The 17500-nt window shown below is 43.2% G+C and overlaps 1 protein-coding gene across 3 annotated transcripts in view; it reads left to right on the forward strand.

Annotated features, from left to right (window-relative positions):
* The window catches only part of BIRC6 (baculoviral IAP repeat containing 6), a 538457-nt gene that overhangs the window by 335805 nt on the left and 185152 nt on the right, over window positions 1-17500 (forward strand). For all 3 annotated transcript variants that reach the window (XM_078784399.1, XM_078784400.1, XM_078784401.1), the window contains 3 exons: window positions 667-893; window positions 16801-16998; window positions 17197-17359. In XM_078784399.1, the coding sequence (XP_078640525.1) occupies window positions 667-893; window positions 16801-16998; window positions 17197-17359 (588 nt within the window). The remainder of the gene's footprint in view (window positions 1-666; window positions 894-16800; window positions 16999-17196; window positions 17360-17500) is intronic.

The following is a 17500-nucleotide window of genomic DNA, read 5'->3' on the forward strand; positions in this document are numbered from 1 at the left end:
CTGGTGTGTCGGCTGTGTGAGGCCAGCCCGAGCGAGCAGCATCTGCCACACTGGACACCACTTTTAAACTTCCTGTCCCAGTCGTACACCTGCTGCAGCGATAAACATGCATCAACATATTGCATCTTCATTCTGCAATGGATTTCACTGCGATTCACACCCTCACTTCCCAAGAAACGTTGCTCCTCTCTGGTGCATGCTTCTAAAGGAGCCGCCATCTTGGAACTGCTCTACTGACGTCATACGCTCAATGTTGCTAGATCTAAAACAGGCAAAACATGACTCTTACCCATAGATATAACATATGTCGTCTACAATTACACACATTACATTCTCGAATTTATATCGCCATTTTAAGGTTACATAGTGACTGGCCCTCGTAAAATGCCTTCCACACATCCCATTTTCCTTTAATATCCCTCACAATTTCCCAATTTGCATCCAGCATGTTACGATGTTCAAATAACTTGGGCTAGCATTATTTTCCAGACGTTTTGGTATGAATGGAGGATTAACCTCGACAAGCCAACATGGAGGCTCATTTGGCATACGATTTATGTGAAAATAAACACTCCGTGTGGTCTTATTTAAGGTGTTCTATGCTGTGAGAGTCAACATTTGGTTGCAATCAGTTTCAGCATTCATCCTTCCCATCTTTCTTGCCAGACCACATACTTCAATCTCCCTCAGCCAGTGTGCTTCCCACGCTGCCCTTCCAAGTGTTGCGCACATTGCTCGTTTCCACACCACTCACGACCGACGATGGTGTTCTGCTGCGGCGCATGGCTCTTGATGTCGGTGCCTTGCACCTGCTCCTAGCTTGTCTTGCCGCCCTCAGCCATCACAGCCCTCGCGGCGGTGTTGTTCCGGCTACACCACCTGCACCCTCTGAGGTAAGCTGCTTAACGTGTCAAGTAATTTGTTGAAAACTCTCTTGGTTCCCAGAATTTTTGAGATCCACATGGGGGCCTCGTTCAGCTGCTGGGGTATTGAGGCATTATGTTATTGGCAAGGACAGGATTGTTGTTCAGTCATTTGGCAATTTCCTGTTTTTTAATTATATGATACTGATGCATGACTTGAACATCCTTTGTGGAATTGTTGTACACCGCTCCTTTCCGATTCCATCTCCAGACCCCCTATATACAAACGAGATATAGGGGGCGGGGCACAAGTCGAGACGAGGAGGCCGCACGAGACGCCAGGCCGCACGAGGCACACGAGGCGCGAACAAAGAAACGACTAATTACACACAAATTTGCAACAACTACAAAACCAAAACCAAATAGAAACACACAATAACACATACACAACAAAATACACAGCGGAAATTTGACAAAGAAACAAACGGGAAAACACTCAAACTTTGATGCCGTGGAGAGATCGAAGCAAGCCCCATCGCTCGAGGGACCGGAAGCTACATTCAGCGTACATTGTACATTGAATGGAATTCACTCCGACACCCTTCCTGCACACAACACATGGCCACTTCCCAGTTCTTTCCACCTCACCACATGCTTTACCACTTGCCATCACCTTTGTTTTTCCGATATTCACCTTCAGACCTTTCGTCTCCATACATTCCTTCCACTTGTTCATCTTCTCCTTCAGTCCATCCATACTTTCTGCAATCAACACCAGATCATCTGCATACAACAACTCCCACGGTAAACCCTCCTTTACGTTCTGAGCCAGCACCTCCATCACAGCTACAAATAGTAGTGGACTTAGTACCGGCCCCTGATGCACTCCCACCTTCACCTCAAACTCACCACTGTTCCCGTTTGTCGTCCTTACAGCTGTGCGCGCTCTTTTGTGCATTGCCATCACTACTCTGATCAACCATTCCTCCACTCCTAACATCCTCAATGCTCATGTCACTACTTCACGTGGAACCCTATCGAATGATGCTGTATTGAACCTATCTGCTAATTTCAATAATGGATTTAATGAAGCGTTTGCATTCTAAAATTTGTGAGGTTGACATGTTTACGCAGCTGGTGGAACATCCCCCGAAGTGTTTTCCTTGTGCATGATCTCTGATGATACTATACCATAAATTGCGTAATAGATTTAATGAAGCGTTTGCTTCTATAATCCCACGAAACTCGCTTTTAGTGCGACTAAAATTTGCAGCCGCAAAAGCCATGAAAACACAAAGCACACAGCAGTGAATGTATAAGCAGGTCATGCTCGTGGCTCATAGATTTTTTTTTGCTTTGCATACGTATTTCTGTCGGTCGGTAAAGTGTCGGTTTCTGAGGTTTGGGACATGGAATGTGGGGACAATGACAGGGAGATCAGGAGAAGTGGTGGAAGTATTGGTCAGAAGAAGAGTGGACATATGTTGTGTGCAAGAGACGAGATGGAAGGGAAGTGGTTTGAGAATGGTGAAGGGTAGGCAGGGACAGAAATACAAGTTTGTGTGGCAAGGGTGCCCGGAGGGTGTGAATGGTGTTGGTGTCCTGTTTTCTGAGGAGTTTGTAGACAGTGTGGTGAGTGTGACTAGACTGAGTGATAGGTTGATGATGGTGAAAATGATGATTGGAAAGCTCTTGGTGAACGTCATCTCGGGATATGCTCCGCAGGTTGGTCGAAGCGATGAAGAGAAGGACAAGTTCTGGTGTGCGATAGAGAAGCTGATGGAAAACGTGAAAGATGAGGAAGTTGTTGTGGTGGGAGGAGACCTGAATGGACATGTGGGAAGGAGTATGGATGGTTTTGAGGGAGTTCATGGGGGTTACGGATATGGTGTGAGAAATGGAGAAGGTGAAAGGATTTTGGAGTTTGCTGATGGAGCTGATTTGTTGATTTGTAATACTCAGTTCCAGAAAGAGGACAATAAGCTGGTTACATACACGTCAGGTGGGTCGATGACAACCGTTGACTACCTGATGGTGCGTCGGCGAGATAGGGTGCACCTCCGGGACACAAAGGTGATCCCGGGGGAGGAGGCTGTTTCACAGCACCACTTGGTTGTCTGCGACATAAGGGTGAAAGGTGCGAGGAGAGCTCGGCGGGTGAAGTACCAACCGAGAATGAAGGTGTGGAGGTTGAAAGAGGTGACAGTAAGGGAGGCATTAAAAGAGAGGCTGAGTAGGGTAGAGAATGATGTGGTTGAGCTTGAAAGTGGTTGGATGTCAATGAAAGCTAGTCTGTTGGGAGCCGTTGGTGAGGTATGTGGATGGACAAAAGGACCACCGAGGCACTCGGAAACATGGTGGTGGGATGTTGAGGTTGGAAAGAGGATTGACGAGAAGAGGAAGAAGTTCAAAGAGTGGCAGAAGGCGAAGGGTACGGGAGCAGAAACAGCAGAGCATGAAAGTTATAAGGCAGCCAGGAAGGCTGCAAAGAAAGAGGTAGCAAAGGCGCAGGAGGCATGTAGGAAAATGGTCGGAGAACGCTTGGATTCGGAAGAGGGTCAGAAAGCAGTATTCAGGATTGCAAAGCACATAGCGAAAGAGAGGTGTGATGTGATGGGGGTGAGTTGCTTGAAGGATGAAGTGGGACAAATCGTTGTCGACCCAGATGGAATTAAAGGAAGATGGAAAAGATATATGGAAATGCTGTTGAATACAGAGAATGAATGGGATGGCAACATAGAGAGTAACCCAGTTTTAGGACCGGCAGAGAAGATAACTGAGAAGGAAGTTGAGGAAGCGATAAAAGCAATGAAGAGTGGAAAAGCGGGAGGGCCGACGGGAGTTGTGGGAGATATGTTGAAGGCAGCAGGAAGTTGGGGTGTGAAGAGAATGACAGAGATCTGTAATCTGGTGGTGAAAGAAGGCCGCATTCCAGTGGATTGGGAACTGAGTACCCTCGTCCCTCTATACAAGGGGAAAGGTGACCCTCTGGAGTGTGGCTCGTATCGAGCGATAAAGTTATTGGAGCATGGAATGAAGGTATTTGAAAGGGTGTTGGAGAGGAGGATAAGGAAGAAAGTGAAGATCGACGAAATGCAGTTTGGATTTATGCCAGGAAGAGGAACGACAGATGCGCTTTTCATTGTGAGGCAGTTGCAGGAGAAGTACATGGATAAGAGGAAGAAGTTGTTTTTTGGGTTTGTTGATCTGGAGAAAGCATTCGATAGGGTTCCACGCAAAGTATTGACATGGGCATTGAGGAAGTTAGGAGTGGAGGAATGCTTGATCAGAGTAGTGATGGCAATGTACAAAAGAGCACGCACAGCTGTAAGGACGAAGGACGGGAACAGTGGTGAGTTTGAGGTGAAGGTGGGAGTGCATCAGGGGTCGGTACTAAGTCCACTACTATTTGTAGCGGTGATGGAGGTGCTGGCTCAGACCGTAAAGGAGGGTTTACCGTGGGAGTTGTATGCAGATGATCTGGTGTTGATTGCGGAAAGTATGGATGGACTGAAGGAAAAGATGAACAAGTGGAAGGAATGTATGGACACAAAAGGTCTGAAGGTGAATATCGGAAAGACAAAGGTGATGGCAAGTGGTAAAGCATGTGGTGAGGTGGAAAGAACTGGGAAGTGGCCGTGTGCTGTGTGCAGGAAGGGTGTCGGAGTGAACTCCATTCAATGTACAATGTGTGCTCAGTGGGTTCATCAAAAATGTAGTGGTCTGAGAGGGTCATTAACCAGTGTGGCAGCTACATTCAAATGTAAGGTGTGCACAGAGGGAGCTGCAGATGGAGGAAATGTTGAGTTGGATCTTGGAGACGGCGTGAAGCTGGAAGGTGTGAAAACATTTTGCTACCTCGGAGACATGCTGAATGGAGAAGGTGGATCAGACTTGGCAACGGTTGCTCGAGTGAGATGTGCATGGAAGAAGTTTCGGGAACTGAGTGGCGTGCTGATGAGGAGGAGAGTGTCGCTGAAGCTGAAGGGAAAGGTGTATGCTGCATGTGTGAGAAGTGTTATGATTTATGGGAGCGAGACATGGGTAATGAACGTAGAGCAGCAACGAAGGCTGGAAAGGGTGGAAATGCGAATGGTTCGATGGATGTGCGGAGTATCGTTGAGAGAGAGGAAGACAAATGATGAATTGCGAAAGATGATGGGAATATTGCCTGTGATTGATGCTGTGAAGAGGAACAGGTTGAGATGGTTTGGTCATGTATTGAGGAAGGATGAAAGTGACTGGTTGAGAAGAGTGATGGAAGTTAATGTAGAAGGAAGTAGAGGACGGGGAAGACCGAGAAAGACTTGGCTAAAGATGGTGGAAGAAGAAATGCGGGCAAGGGGGTTAACAAGGAGAGATGCAGAAAATAGGGCAAAATGGAGAAGATTGTCATGGGGACCGCAAGGCTAACCCCCGCTCTAGCAGGGAACATGGCCTTAAAATGCATGTTGTTGTTGTTGTATATGTATGTCCAGCTGCTTTATATGGTACATGGCTGGTGAAAGATGGAGTTTATGAATACGGTATGTCAAGCTAGCGGCTGCAGAGCAGGTCATGCTCGCGGCTCGTCGAAGATGTTTTTTTGCATACGTCAAGCTGCTTCATGCATGGCTGGTGAAAGATGGGGTTTATAAATGTGTCAAGCTAGCGGATCATGAATTTTTTTGTGCCCCTGAAAAACCGCGAATTTGTGGAACAAAGCTGCGTATGGGTGGGGGAGGGGGAGCAGGGTAAGGGGGGGGGGGGGGACCGCAATTCCGTGGAACACAGCCCAGCCATGAATAGAAAAAAAACCGCAAATATGCGGGACACTTTTCCGCGAATAGAGAAACAGGTCGCATTTTATCAATCGTGAATACGTGGATTCTGCGAATAGCGGAACCATGAATAGCGGGGTCCGACTGTACATAATAACTCGGTAAATTCATACAGAACATCAGCAAATGTACCATGGAAATATAGCTCCGTGGGGGATGATGGTTATTTTCCCATGGTTTCAGAAAAAATGCCAATATATATTACCTGAGTTTGAGGTGAAGCCCCCCTTTAAAGCCTCCTATAGGGGATGGATCCAGATGGGGGTCACAACCCCATGAGACCTTGCTCTTCTTATGCATTGTACCAAATTTGGTCTGTATCGCTCAGGTAATTATGGAGAAGATGTTTTAGTGAAAATGCGGGATTCAGGGAGGCAGCCCGTTGGCTGCTTTCTGGGGAAGAAACAGCCATGGGTAGCACGACTTAAAGTTAGGGCATGGTCACAATACCACATGGCCAGTTTGGTCTGGATCCGGTTGTCAGTTTCTGAGAAGAAGATTTTTGAATGAAATACAAATATTTGTGACAATCCCCCTCATCCTCCTGCAAATGGGCGGAACCGGATGGGGATCACAACCCCATTGAGACCTTACTGTCCTGATGCATCGTACCAAATTTGGTCCGTATCGCTCAGTTAGTTGTGGAGAAGATGTTTTAGTGAAAATGAGAGATTCGCGGAGGGGGCCAGTGGCCCCTTTCCAGAGGAGATACGTCCATGAGGACACAACTTAAGGATAGGGCATGGTCCCAAAGCCTTGTGGCGAGTTTGGTCTGTATCTGTTTGGCGGTTTCGGAGAAGAATATTTTTTGATTAAAATACCAATATTTGGGGGAAACCCCCCTTTCACCTCCTTTATAGGGGGTGCATCCGAATGGGGAGGACAACCGATGAGACATTGCTGTCCTGATGCATGGTACTAAATTTGGTCCATATCGGTCTGGTAATTTGTGAGAAGATGTTTCAGTTAAATGTTAGTGGACGTATGTATGACAGGACACTGGGACCTACTCAGGTTATTTCAGAGAAATTTCGAAATAACCGAATGAATACCCACCATAAATAATTAAAAGGTAGAAGAAAAACAATTGAGTACAGCAGTGTACACACCAATAATAGGAGAGGATATTGTGTAATGAGGCCTGGTGAGGAGTGGGTGGGTTATTGCGGTGGTGAGGCAGGACTGTCTGCATCCTTGTCTGAAGATATCTGCGTTGTTTGTGATGGGCTTGCTTGGGTTGGTGACGGAGTTTCACCAGCTGCTGTCGGGGTCAGTGATTTTGTTTAAAATAAGGTAAAAAAAAACAAAAAACCCCTCATGGCACTGACTGATTTAACGTATGTTAATTTACAATACAATCGTGCTGTGTTATATTCACTGAACTTTGCATTACAATGGAATAATGGCCTTCCGTCATCGTCGAGAGCACAACCGCTTCCCCTTCCGTTCACATGGTCGCAGTACATACACTACCCCTTTAAAAATGCGTATCAGTGAAAATATGTGGTGTATAGTGAAAAGTGTTCATTGTGAAAAGTGTTCGTCACTTCATTCATTGCTTATCAGTGAAAATGCGTTAACTGGGATTGTGTGTGTATGGGGAGGAGTTCTTGTAATTGCAAGGAAGTCTGATCAAAATATACTGTTGGGTCCCTCGTCATCCCAGTAATAGTATAATTGTTTTCCTTTGAGCCACGTTGACCCAATTGCCAAATTCCTCCAATGTTTCACCCTCCACATGAACAACTCTGCAAAACCTTGGAGATTTAAAATATTCCTGTTATGGCATTTCAATTTAGAGCAGCACGATCAAGCTATATGTTGCGTATGAATTTACAAGAGGACAAAAGCATTATCTCGTGTTGGACTGCTTTCCCACCTGTTTACCCATTGGACTTATCTTCCAAGGAAGCAACGGATTGGTGTTGTCACTCTTTTGCTCACAAGTGGTCCAAATGAAATTGATCAATTAACTACTTAACTACTTCGTCATGTCCACGCATTATTTTCACTGGTAAACCTCTTTTCCCCATGCGAGGGTTCTTTTTAGCAATACGTGCTTCTTTCATAAACCGCAAATGGATTTTCTGACCTCAATTCTGAAATGTTGTTCCTTGTGGAATTTGGAATTGACTTTTGCATTCAGATGAGGTGGGAGCCCATCATGGAAAGCTAACTTGCTTTTCTTTATCAGTGGGGTCAGTGCTGAGGGTATTCCCTTTGTGGCCTGACGTTTCTATTAGTCAAACTCGGCAGAATTATGGCATATAATCATTATGGCTTGGTTATTAAGGGCATAAAGCGCAACGATAACGTTTTCTTTGAAAAGCATTGACTTTACAAGTGGATTATTCTCATGTTATCTCTTTTATTTGCTGTAGGGCACAAATAATGAGTTTCTAGATTATTGTAACCACTTGAACATTGGCAGTACCTGCAAAATGCAGAATTTGCACTGACCAACTGCATTAATTTTGCCCTCTCTTGATTTAATACCTCGCGAGCACGGAGCGAAAACATGGTTAAGCAATTGGGTCACTTTGTCTGTCTGTTTGTCTGTCTTCCTACAGACGGCTGTCTCTGATTGAGCAACGACTTAATTTCAATTGGATATTATATCTTGAACACTGTGGAACATAAATTGGAACATGAAACTTTAGCTTCGCAGTACTTTGGCTCCAAATTTGGAAAATTGTACGGAATTCCATTCCGCTCGTGCATGTGCAGAGAGGAGTACAGTAATTTTCTTAGTCTGGCAGTCAAAACAAAATTTAAAATCATTCCAAACAGGGAAACTTACTGTTATTATGATGTCATAAAGGACACAAACAACAGGTACGAATAACTAATTTAATGTGTTAAATAGGATTGTGTAAAAGATGGTACATCAATGGTGGAAAACTTCAAAAAAAAGTTTTTTATGCCTCCGCCCCCCGAAGGTGGCCGGAGTCATTATGTTTTCGGGTTGGCCGTCCGTACGTACGTCAGTCTGAACGGGCTATACCTAGTTTTTCTCAGTAGCCACATGTCCGATTGATACAAAACTTTCAGAGTAGGAGTGACACCGATGTCGAATGTTTTTATGATAATGGTGATGTCATTGGTCGCATGGTATGCCATCCACCTTGGATCAAACGCAAATAATTAAGAAATTATTTCTCAGAAACCACTGAATGGAAAAATTTGAAACTTGGCACATTGTCAAGTACTCCCAGAATTATTAATTATTAATTATTAATTAATAATTAAGAAATTATTTCTCAGAAACCACTGAATGGAAAAATTTGAAACTTGGCACATTGTCAAGTACTCCCAATGGGGAACAAAAGCATGATAATGATGACATCATAGGTGATGTGATATACCAGCCATAATGTTTTAATTGAATGCCTTATCCTAAAAAAATAACCCTGGTGTTGGGCTAGCGGCTAGGGTGCCGGCTTAGGATCCTAGGATCCTGGGTTCGAATCCCGGTCGATCGCTGAATTAACGCCAGGGGGGTTGACTCAGCCTGTCATCCTTCTGAGGTCGGCTAATTGATTACCAGTTCACTGGTAATTCCCTGTTTGTCGTTAAAGGTGGCAAAAAGGGTTGGCGTCAGGAAGGGCATCCGGCCGTAAAACATTGCTTCAAAAAGGGGACCAAAAAACAACAACAACCACGGTGCCCGAAAAGGCCAACCCCCGCTTTGCGGGGAAAAATGGCCTCTAAAGGTTTTTTTTTTTTTTATTATCCTAAAAATAGAAGTAGAATATCTGTGTAGAAGTAGAATCCTGTGTAGAACAGTAGAATCCTGTGGATTTATGCCAGGAAGAGGAACGACAGACGTGCATTTCATTGTGAGGCAGTTGCAGGAGAAGTACATGGAGAAGAGGAAGAAGTTGTTTCTTGGGTTTGTTGATCTGGAGAAAGCATTCGATAGGGTTCCACACAAAGTATTGACATGGGCATTGAGGAAGTTAGGAGTGGAGGAATGGTTGATCAGAGTAGTGATGGCAATGTACAAAGAGCGCGCACAGCTGTAAGGACGAAGGACTGGAACAGTGGTGAGTTTAAGGTGAAGGTGGGAGTGCATCAGGGGTCGGTACTAAGTCCATTACTATTTGTAGCTGTGATGGAGGTGCTGGCCCAGAACGTAAAGGAGGGTTTACCGTGGGAGTTGTATGCAGATGATCTGGTGTTGATTGCGGAAAGTATGGATGGACTGAAGGAAAAGATGAACAAGTGGAAGGAATGTATGGAGACAAAAGGTCTGAAGGTGAATATTGGAAAGACGGTGATGGCAAGTGGTAAAGCATGTGGTGAGGTGGAAAGAACTGGGAAGTGGCCCTGTGCTGTGTGTAGGAAGGGTGTCGGAGTGAACTCCATTCAATGTACAATGTGCGCTGAGTGGGTTCATCAAAAATGTAGTGGTCTGAGAGGGTAATTAACCAGTGTGGCAGCTACATTCAAATGTAAGGTGTGCACGGAGGGAGCTGCAGATGGAGGAAATGTTGAGTTGGATCTTGGAGACGGCGTGAAGCTGGAAGGTGTGAAAACATTTTGCTACCTCGGAGACATGCTGAATGGAGAAGGTGGATCAGACTCGGCAACGGTTAAGGTTGCTTGAGTGAGATATGCATGGAAGAAGTTTTGGGAACTGAGTGGCGTGCTGATGAGGAGGGGAGTGTCGTTGAAGCTGAAGGGAAAGGTGTATGCTGCATGTGTGAGAAGTGTTATGATTTATGGGAGCGAGACATGGGTAATGAATGTAGAGAAGAAACGAAGGTTGGAAAGGGTGGAAATGCGAATGGTTCGATGGATGTGCGGAGTATCGTTGAGAGAGAGGAAGACAAATGATGAATTGCGAAAGATGATGGGAATCGAGCCTCTGATTGATGCTGTGAAGAGGAACAGGTTGAGATGGTTTGGTCATGTGTTGAGGAAGGATGAAAGTGACTGGTTGAGAAAAGTGATGGAAATGAATGTAGAAGGAAGTAGAGGACGGGGAAGACCGAGAAAGACTTGGCTAAAGATGGTGGAAGAAGAAATGCGGGCAAGGGGGTTAACAAGGAGAGATGCAGAAAATAGGGCAAAATGGAGAAGATTGTCATGGGGACCGCAAGGCTAACCCCCGCTCTAGCAGGGAAAATGGCCTTTAAAATGCATGTTGTTGTTGTTGTTGTTGTTGTTGTATCCTAAAGATCTGAAATTGAAAAAATCTGAAATCTGAAAAATCTGAAAAATCATGATCTATGACCCATTTGTATTGAAATATTAAATTTATGACATCATAGGTCACATGGTTTGGCAGCCATATTGGGTTTAACCTTAAACCTTCAAAAAACATCCTCTCCCAAACAACCGAATCGATAGATTCAAAACTTTGTGTGTCATTGGCTAGGCATAGCGATTAAAAGTTATTCACGAAAACGTCATGGTCACATGGTGTGGCACACACACACACACACACACACACACACACACACACACACACACACACACACCCACACACACACACACACTCTCTGTACTCTGTATCTGTACTCTGTCCTATCATCAAAGGTCGAAAAATTGACAGAACAACTAAAACTAGTAAAACGGATGTCCATGGAATTTGGACTACACAAGTGCACCAAGTGCACATTTGTACTGGGTGAACCAACAAAGCAGACAACATAAAAATTGACATTCAAACAACAATACAGCAATTAGAAAATGAAGCATCATACAAATACCTTGGAGGAGAAGAGAGCCACAAAATATGTAACAAACAAATGCGCAAAACAATCGCCAAAGAATAGCGATGTAGAACAAAGCTGATCCTGAAAACATACGTCTCCCCAAGAAACAAAATCAAAGCCATAATCCAGCTCGCAGTACCAGTGTTACAATATATCTGCAGAATAATAAACTGGCCCCAATCAGAAATCAACAAGTTAGACATCAAAACAAGAAAACCCCTTATCATCCACAAAATGTTTTACAAAAACCAGTGCATCCCGAGAATGTACCTGCCGGGACGAGAGGGAGGGAGTGGCCTGATGGAATTCAACCAGAGTACAGAGCGCCAAGTGTAGGACTAGCTGAGTATATTAAATGCTCAACAGACTATTGGATGCAATTTGTAAACAAACTTAAACACAACAAATCTGAAAAAGTATCCCTAACTCACCTTGCAAATAATTTCCAAAATCAAGTGCGAATAGAAGATGCCGCACAGGGAAATGAAACAGCAACAAATACAGCCCCAACAATTGCAAAAATGACAAAATAAATATATAACAAGACCAGAAGTCGAACAGCGGCATAGCCGGGCTTGTTTGATACTTTAGTTGAAAATAGACGTAATGACGTAGTGTGACACAAAACTGCCACTACTTTAATATATAGAGAAGATATATTTTAACCTCTAGTAACTTTGCAGTCACTACGAAGGGATTAGTATTACGATTACATTCATCATAATGTTTACATTACGTTATCATGATTACGAAAATGATTACTATTTTAAAAAACCAAGGCTAATTCATTACTTCTGCGGTTACACCGCTTATCATTGATTCATGAACCATACACCGCTTCAATCCATTAACTTTCCATTCATGACATTGGGATTAAAGTGTTATGGTTATATTTACTATATTATTATTATTATTATCATTATTATTATTACAAAAACGATACGACTGAAACGATACACTACTGTATTAAGAAACCTGGGCTTAATTTGTCCGATGAAGCGGTCCGAAGGTGAGGCATGAAGCCTAAGGCCTATACGTACCGTATTATTGGAAGAGCCGTAACGCCGATGCTTTTGATATTTGATGGTCATTTTAACAATCGGTTTGTTTGTGTTTCACACAATGAAAAACGTAGAGGTAGAGCATGGTGATTGTGATATATGACAGGTTCGACGATATGTTCGGCCTGAACGAAATTGGAATCAAAATTGCGGTGTGCGGAGTCAGCCGGCGTACTGCCGTAATTACATCAGACATAATCACATCACCCTGTCATGTGACCAGATCCTCAGCTCTGATTGGTATACGATTAAGGGGACATACGGACAGACAAACACTGTTCTAGACGGCTTTGCCTTATGCCTTATGGGTTACGCCGTAAAAATAAATATCAAGATATATACACCAACAACTGGGAGAATGACAAAAGAGCAGGAAAATACAAGAAAGAATTGTACAGAGTGGAGATCGACAATGAAGGCTCATTGGAATGGCTTAGAAGAGGTCAGCTCAACTGGGACAACGAACGAATCATAATAAATGCCCAAGATCAAGGACAATCCACCAATGGATTTAAAAATATGGCGGGACTGAGCCAGACGGGCAAGTGTAGATTCTGCAAGAGAGAAACAGAAAGTACTAGTCACCTGCTCTTGGGATGCAAAAAACAATTATCAAAACAACTTTACACACAACGGCACCACAAAGTATGCAAAGTGGTCCATTGGCATTTCTGCAAAAATTTAAACATCCCAGTTCTGAATACCCATGGAAACACTAACCAAGAGCAATCATTGAAAATGAGGACGTCATGCTCACGTCATGCTCACGTCATGCTCACGTACGACCTGATCATTCCATCGAGCGTGAACATGGAAAACAAAGCATTGCGTCTGGACATAGTACTCCCTTCCACCTCATGACACCTGCAAATGGAGATAACCACCAAGGACACACACACACACACACACACACACACACACACACACACACACACACACACACACACACACACACACACACACACACACACACACACACACACGTTTTAAAGTAAACTTACACATGCTATTCTAACAAATCCTCAACAAAAAAGCCTCAGCCGCCCCTTCCCAACTCTGTCCCATCTTTGCTCTACTCCTCCCCCACCCCCCCCCCCCCACCTCAACCCCCCACCCTCTCCTCACACCCCAAGTTCTCACCCCTCTCCAAACCTGAGGCATCAATCCCCTCCCCACACTCAATACTTCAACCTCCCCTCCCCCAACCCTCACTGAAAGTACTCAACCTCCCTCCCCCCAAAGCCTCGACCACCTCCGTCCAAAGTTTTCCTTTCTTTATTCTCACCCTCCTGCTCATACAAGTAAACGGGCATTCCCATGTTTAAGCAGCGTACTATGTAACGCTTTATAATCCCCTGTCATGCTATCATCGACTTCACAGAAACCCGTCAGTTGTCTCTTCCACTCATAATTTTAATAGAAAAGAGTCGGAGGTAATAGCAGGACCTGTGTAACCTCCGCAGTAAAAGTAATACCCGAGAGAAAGTGTTCTATTGGGTTGAAAGAATAATTCTAAATGGTAATACGAAAGCATAAATTATAAAGATTTCTAAAGAGTAATTCTGAAGGGTAGTTCGAAAGGTTTCTATTTAAAGGGTGAATTCTAAAGGTTTCTAAAGGGTATTTATGAAGGTTTCTAAAGATAATTATTTTAATGGTTTCTACAGGGTAAATTCCGAAAGTTTCTCAAGGGTAAATTAATTCTAAAGACCTCTAAAGGGTGAATTAAAAAAAAACAAAAAAAACTCCCACCTTTAGAGGCCATTTTTCCCCGCAAGCGGGGGTTGGCCTTTTTTGGGGACCGTGGTTGTTGTTGTTTTTTTGGGACCCCCCCCGTGGTGAATTATAAAAGGTAAATTCTAAAGGGTAATTCTAAAGGTATCTAAAGGGTACTTTTAAAGGATTCTAAAAGGGTAATCCTAAAGGGTTCGAATGGGTAATTGTGAAGGGTAATTTTAAAGGGTTCTAAAGGGTAATCATGAAGATACCCTAAAGGGTAAATTTTAAAGGTTAATTTTAAATGATTCTAAAGGGTGATTCTGAATGGTTCTAACGGGTAATTCTCAAGGTTTTTAAAGGGTAATTTCTAAGGTTTCAAAGCGTAGTTCCAAAGGATTCTCAAGGGTAATTCCAAATGATTCTAAAGGATTTGTAAGTTGGCAGCCATAGTATAGATATTGTGGGTGGAGTCACTCAAACTGTGCAACAGTTGGCTATAACACGCATGGACGGACGCACGCTTCCTTGTTTAATATAGATTAAGTGAATGGCCTGCACTTCTGCTGCCCTCCCAACCCCTACTTCTAAGTTGGGTCACTATTTGAAGTCACCCCAACTAATTCCAGGGTGATGTTAGCTGGTCTATGCACTTCTGAACCATTGGAAAGAATGACTTGTTTAACTGGTGGTTGTATTCGCATGCATTAGAGGCTTTTTGGTGATTTCTAAACAAACAATCATAGTTTTTTAATCGGGGAGGGCTTCAGGATGGAGAGAAAATCCCAATTCTCTCTATTAGTCAGGTTCACTATGTTAACAAATATAATTTCGTTCAAAATTTTGGGAGATTAGCAAACCTGTACATTTTTGGAATCATCAGAGCATGGAGAATCCGAAAATCAATGTTGGCATTTGCACAGACACCTGCATGGCCGCCATTTTGGATTTTCAAAATGGCCACCATAAAATACATATTTTGCGCGATCTCGACTTCTAGTCAACCGAGAAACTTAATTAAATATGCTAATCCTATGTTTTCTGGGTCAAGGAATCCAATAAAGGCCTTAAAATAGTGCTCAGGTTTATAGAAAAGCAACAAATAAAGGTCATTGAAAACCATTGTCTTTATATTTGTGATATAACTGTATTACATACTACATGATATTGCAAGTCCTTTGAAGTTATAGGTATGGGTTTATAACGCAAGAAAGCAGCCTTGTTAGTATCAGATTGAACTATAAGTCCTATACACAGGATCTACTAGGTCTATACCGTTCAGGAATATGCTTTTACAGATCTTCATCACTGTCCTGAGTGTCATTTTCGCAAAGGTGTCAACGCAAATGCCAACATTAATTTTTGGATTCCTCATGCTCTGAATATTCCAAAAATGTATAGTTTTGCTAATCTCCAAAAAATCTTAACGAAAAAACATAGAGAACCTGACTATATGTAAATATGTATGGCATAGCACTGCTCCCGTGTGAGTGGGTATTACTAGTCATACTGAAATACACTAACTCTGGTGGGATTATGATGTCCGCAAGGACGGGCTCTTTGCTAATCCTGTATTTAAAATCGTACATTTTAAAGAAAATCCGGATATTAAAGCAGTCGGATTTCTCTGTTTCTCTTTTTCCATCCATTGGTTGGATTGCTGGCCTCAGTCCACACACAATTGAACCTCAAAAATAATTCGAATCATATCATATACAAAGGCTTCGGCCCCTCTGGTGTACTTTCGAAGACTGAACACCCTGTCTTCTATCATAAAATAAAGGTACATTTTGAGAAAAGCATGGTACGTTTTGATTACGTCCCATGCAAAAGAAATGAGGTAATGCGTGTTTTGTTCTGGAGAGATTGAGGTAACGTTCTAATATACACCGCCCAGAGAAAATGTTTGTACTTATGCAAAACATCCACAAAAAGGGGGAGGAAGGGAGAGGTTGAGACTTGAGGAATTGTGGCGTGTGGAGGGGGTTTTGAAGGCTTGTCATGGTGGCGATTGAGGCCTTCTCGTAGGGAGGGGGAGGTTTAGTTGAGGACTGGGGATTTGGGAGGTGAGGTGTTGATAACTTGGGATTTGGGACGGGAGGGCGGAGTTGAGGACTTGTAGCCACATTTTATATTGTCCGGATGTTCTGCGGGTCCCTGATGGTATATTTTAAGATATTTCCATGTAAAATGTTTTCATTATTGTCCTACTCTCTTTTCCCCTTCAGTCCTCACTAACTTGCCTGAATACGACAAATTGCTGTGAACACAGTGTTTATGCTCGAAGTCATCCTTTATATTTAAAATTATCTTGTTATAGATTCCCCTCTCACAATTATCTCATCAGAACATGTTTAATATGAAAGCAATGGTATACTTCCTGGTTTATGATACTGTTTCATAAGGAGTGACGTCCTTATGTCTCGCAACTCCTAAGCCTCGAGAGTAATTTGAGAGCTCATCTTCAAGGGATGAAATAGAAATTACCACATATCAGGAAGTGACGTTGTCTAGCTTGATTGCACCTGTGAAAAGCTTTAGGTTTTGTGATAATTTGTCTCATGGAATCATCTTTTCAACTGATCAATGCATTTCACATGGATTTCTCCCTTTGCAGATGCTCATTCAGGCACCGCGACTTGCGGGCAATACCGGCGGCTCCTCGGGTCCCAGCTCAAGCTCTGGAGAGGAACAGCAGCTGTACTGGGCCAAAGGCACAGGATTTGGTACTGGATCTACCACCTCGGGCTGGGATGTTGAGCAAGCACTAAGTAAACAGCGTATGGAGGAAGAGCACGTCACGTGTTTGCTTCAGGTACCCTACTTCCTAACCTACGTTAATGAGAACTGACCATGCTTACCAGTTGTAATACACACCAATTGAAATAGGCCTGAGTTTTTTTTTAACTATATTTTAATTAAGGTGTTTGCTTTATAAAAATAAAATTTTTAAAAAGCCTTCTCAATTTTCTAAATATCCTTGATTGTATTTTCTTTATTTGGGGTTTTCCAGGTCCTGGCAAGCTATATAAATCCCAACAGCTCCTATCCAACATTAGCAGAGGTTTCAAATGGGGAAAATCAATCGCACTCTCCACTTCCTGCTGTCCTTTCTAGCCTGTTCAGCCAGTCATGCCTGCTGCCTGCGATCGCCTCCTATCTCCGAAACGATTCTGGTAAGGATAAGGCCTCTTTCCATGGCTATTCATTTCAACAAAATTTGGGAAAGGTTTTGCAAAATTTGGCCAAGTCCAAAACCTCAAATTGCTTGGAAAAATATTAGAGAATTTATTTTTGAAGAGCGAGGAAGTGCCAAT

This window comes from Myxine glutinosa, chromosome 9, assembly GCF_964187855.1.
Source record: "Myxine glutinosa chromosome 9, kmMyxGlut1.1, whole genome shotgun sequence".
Taxonomy (NCBI): domain Eukaryota; kingdom Metazoa; phylum Chordata; class Myxini; order Myxiniformes; family Myxinidae; genus Myxine; species Myxine glutinosa.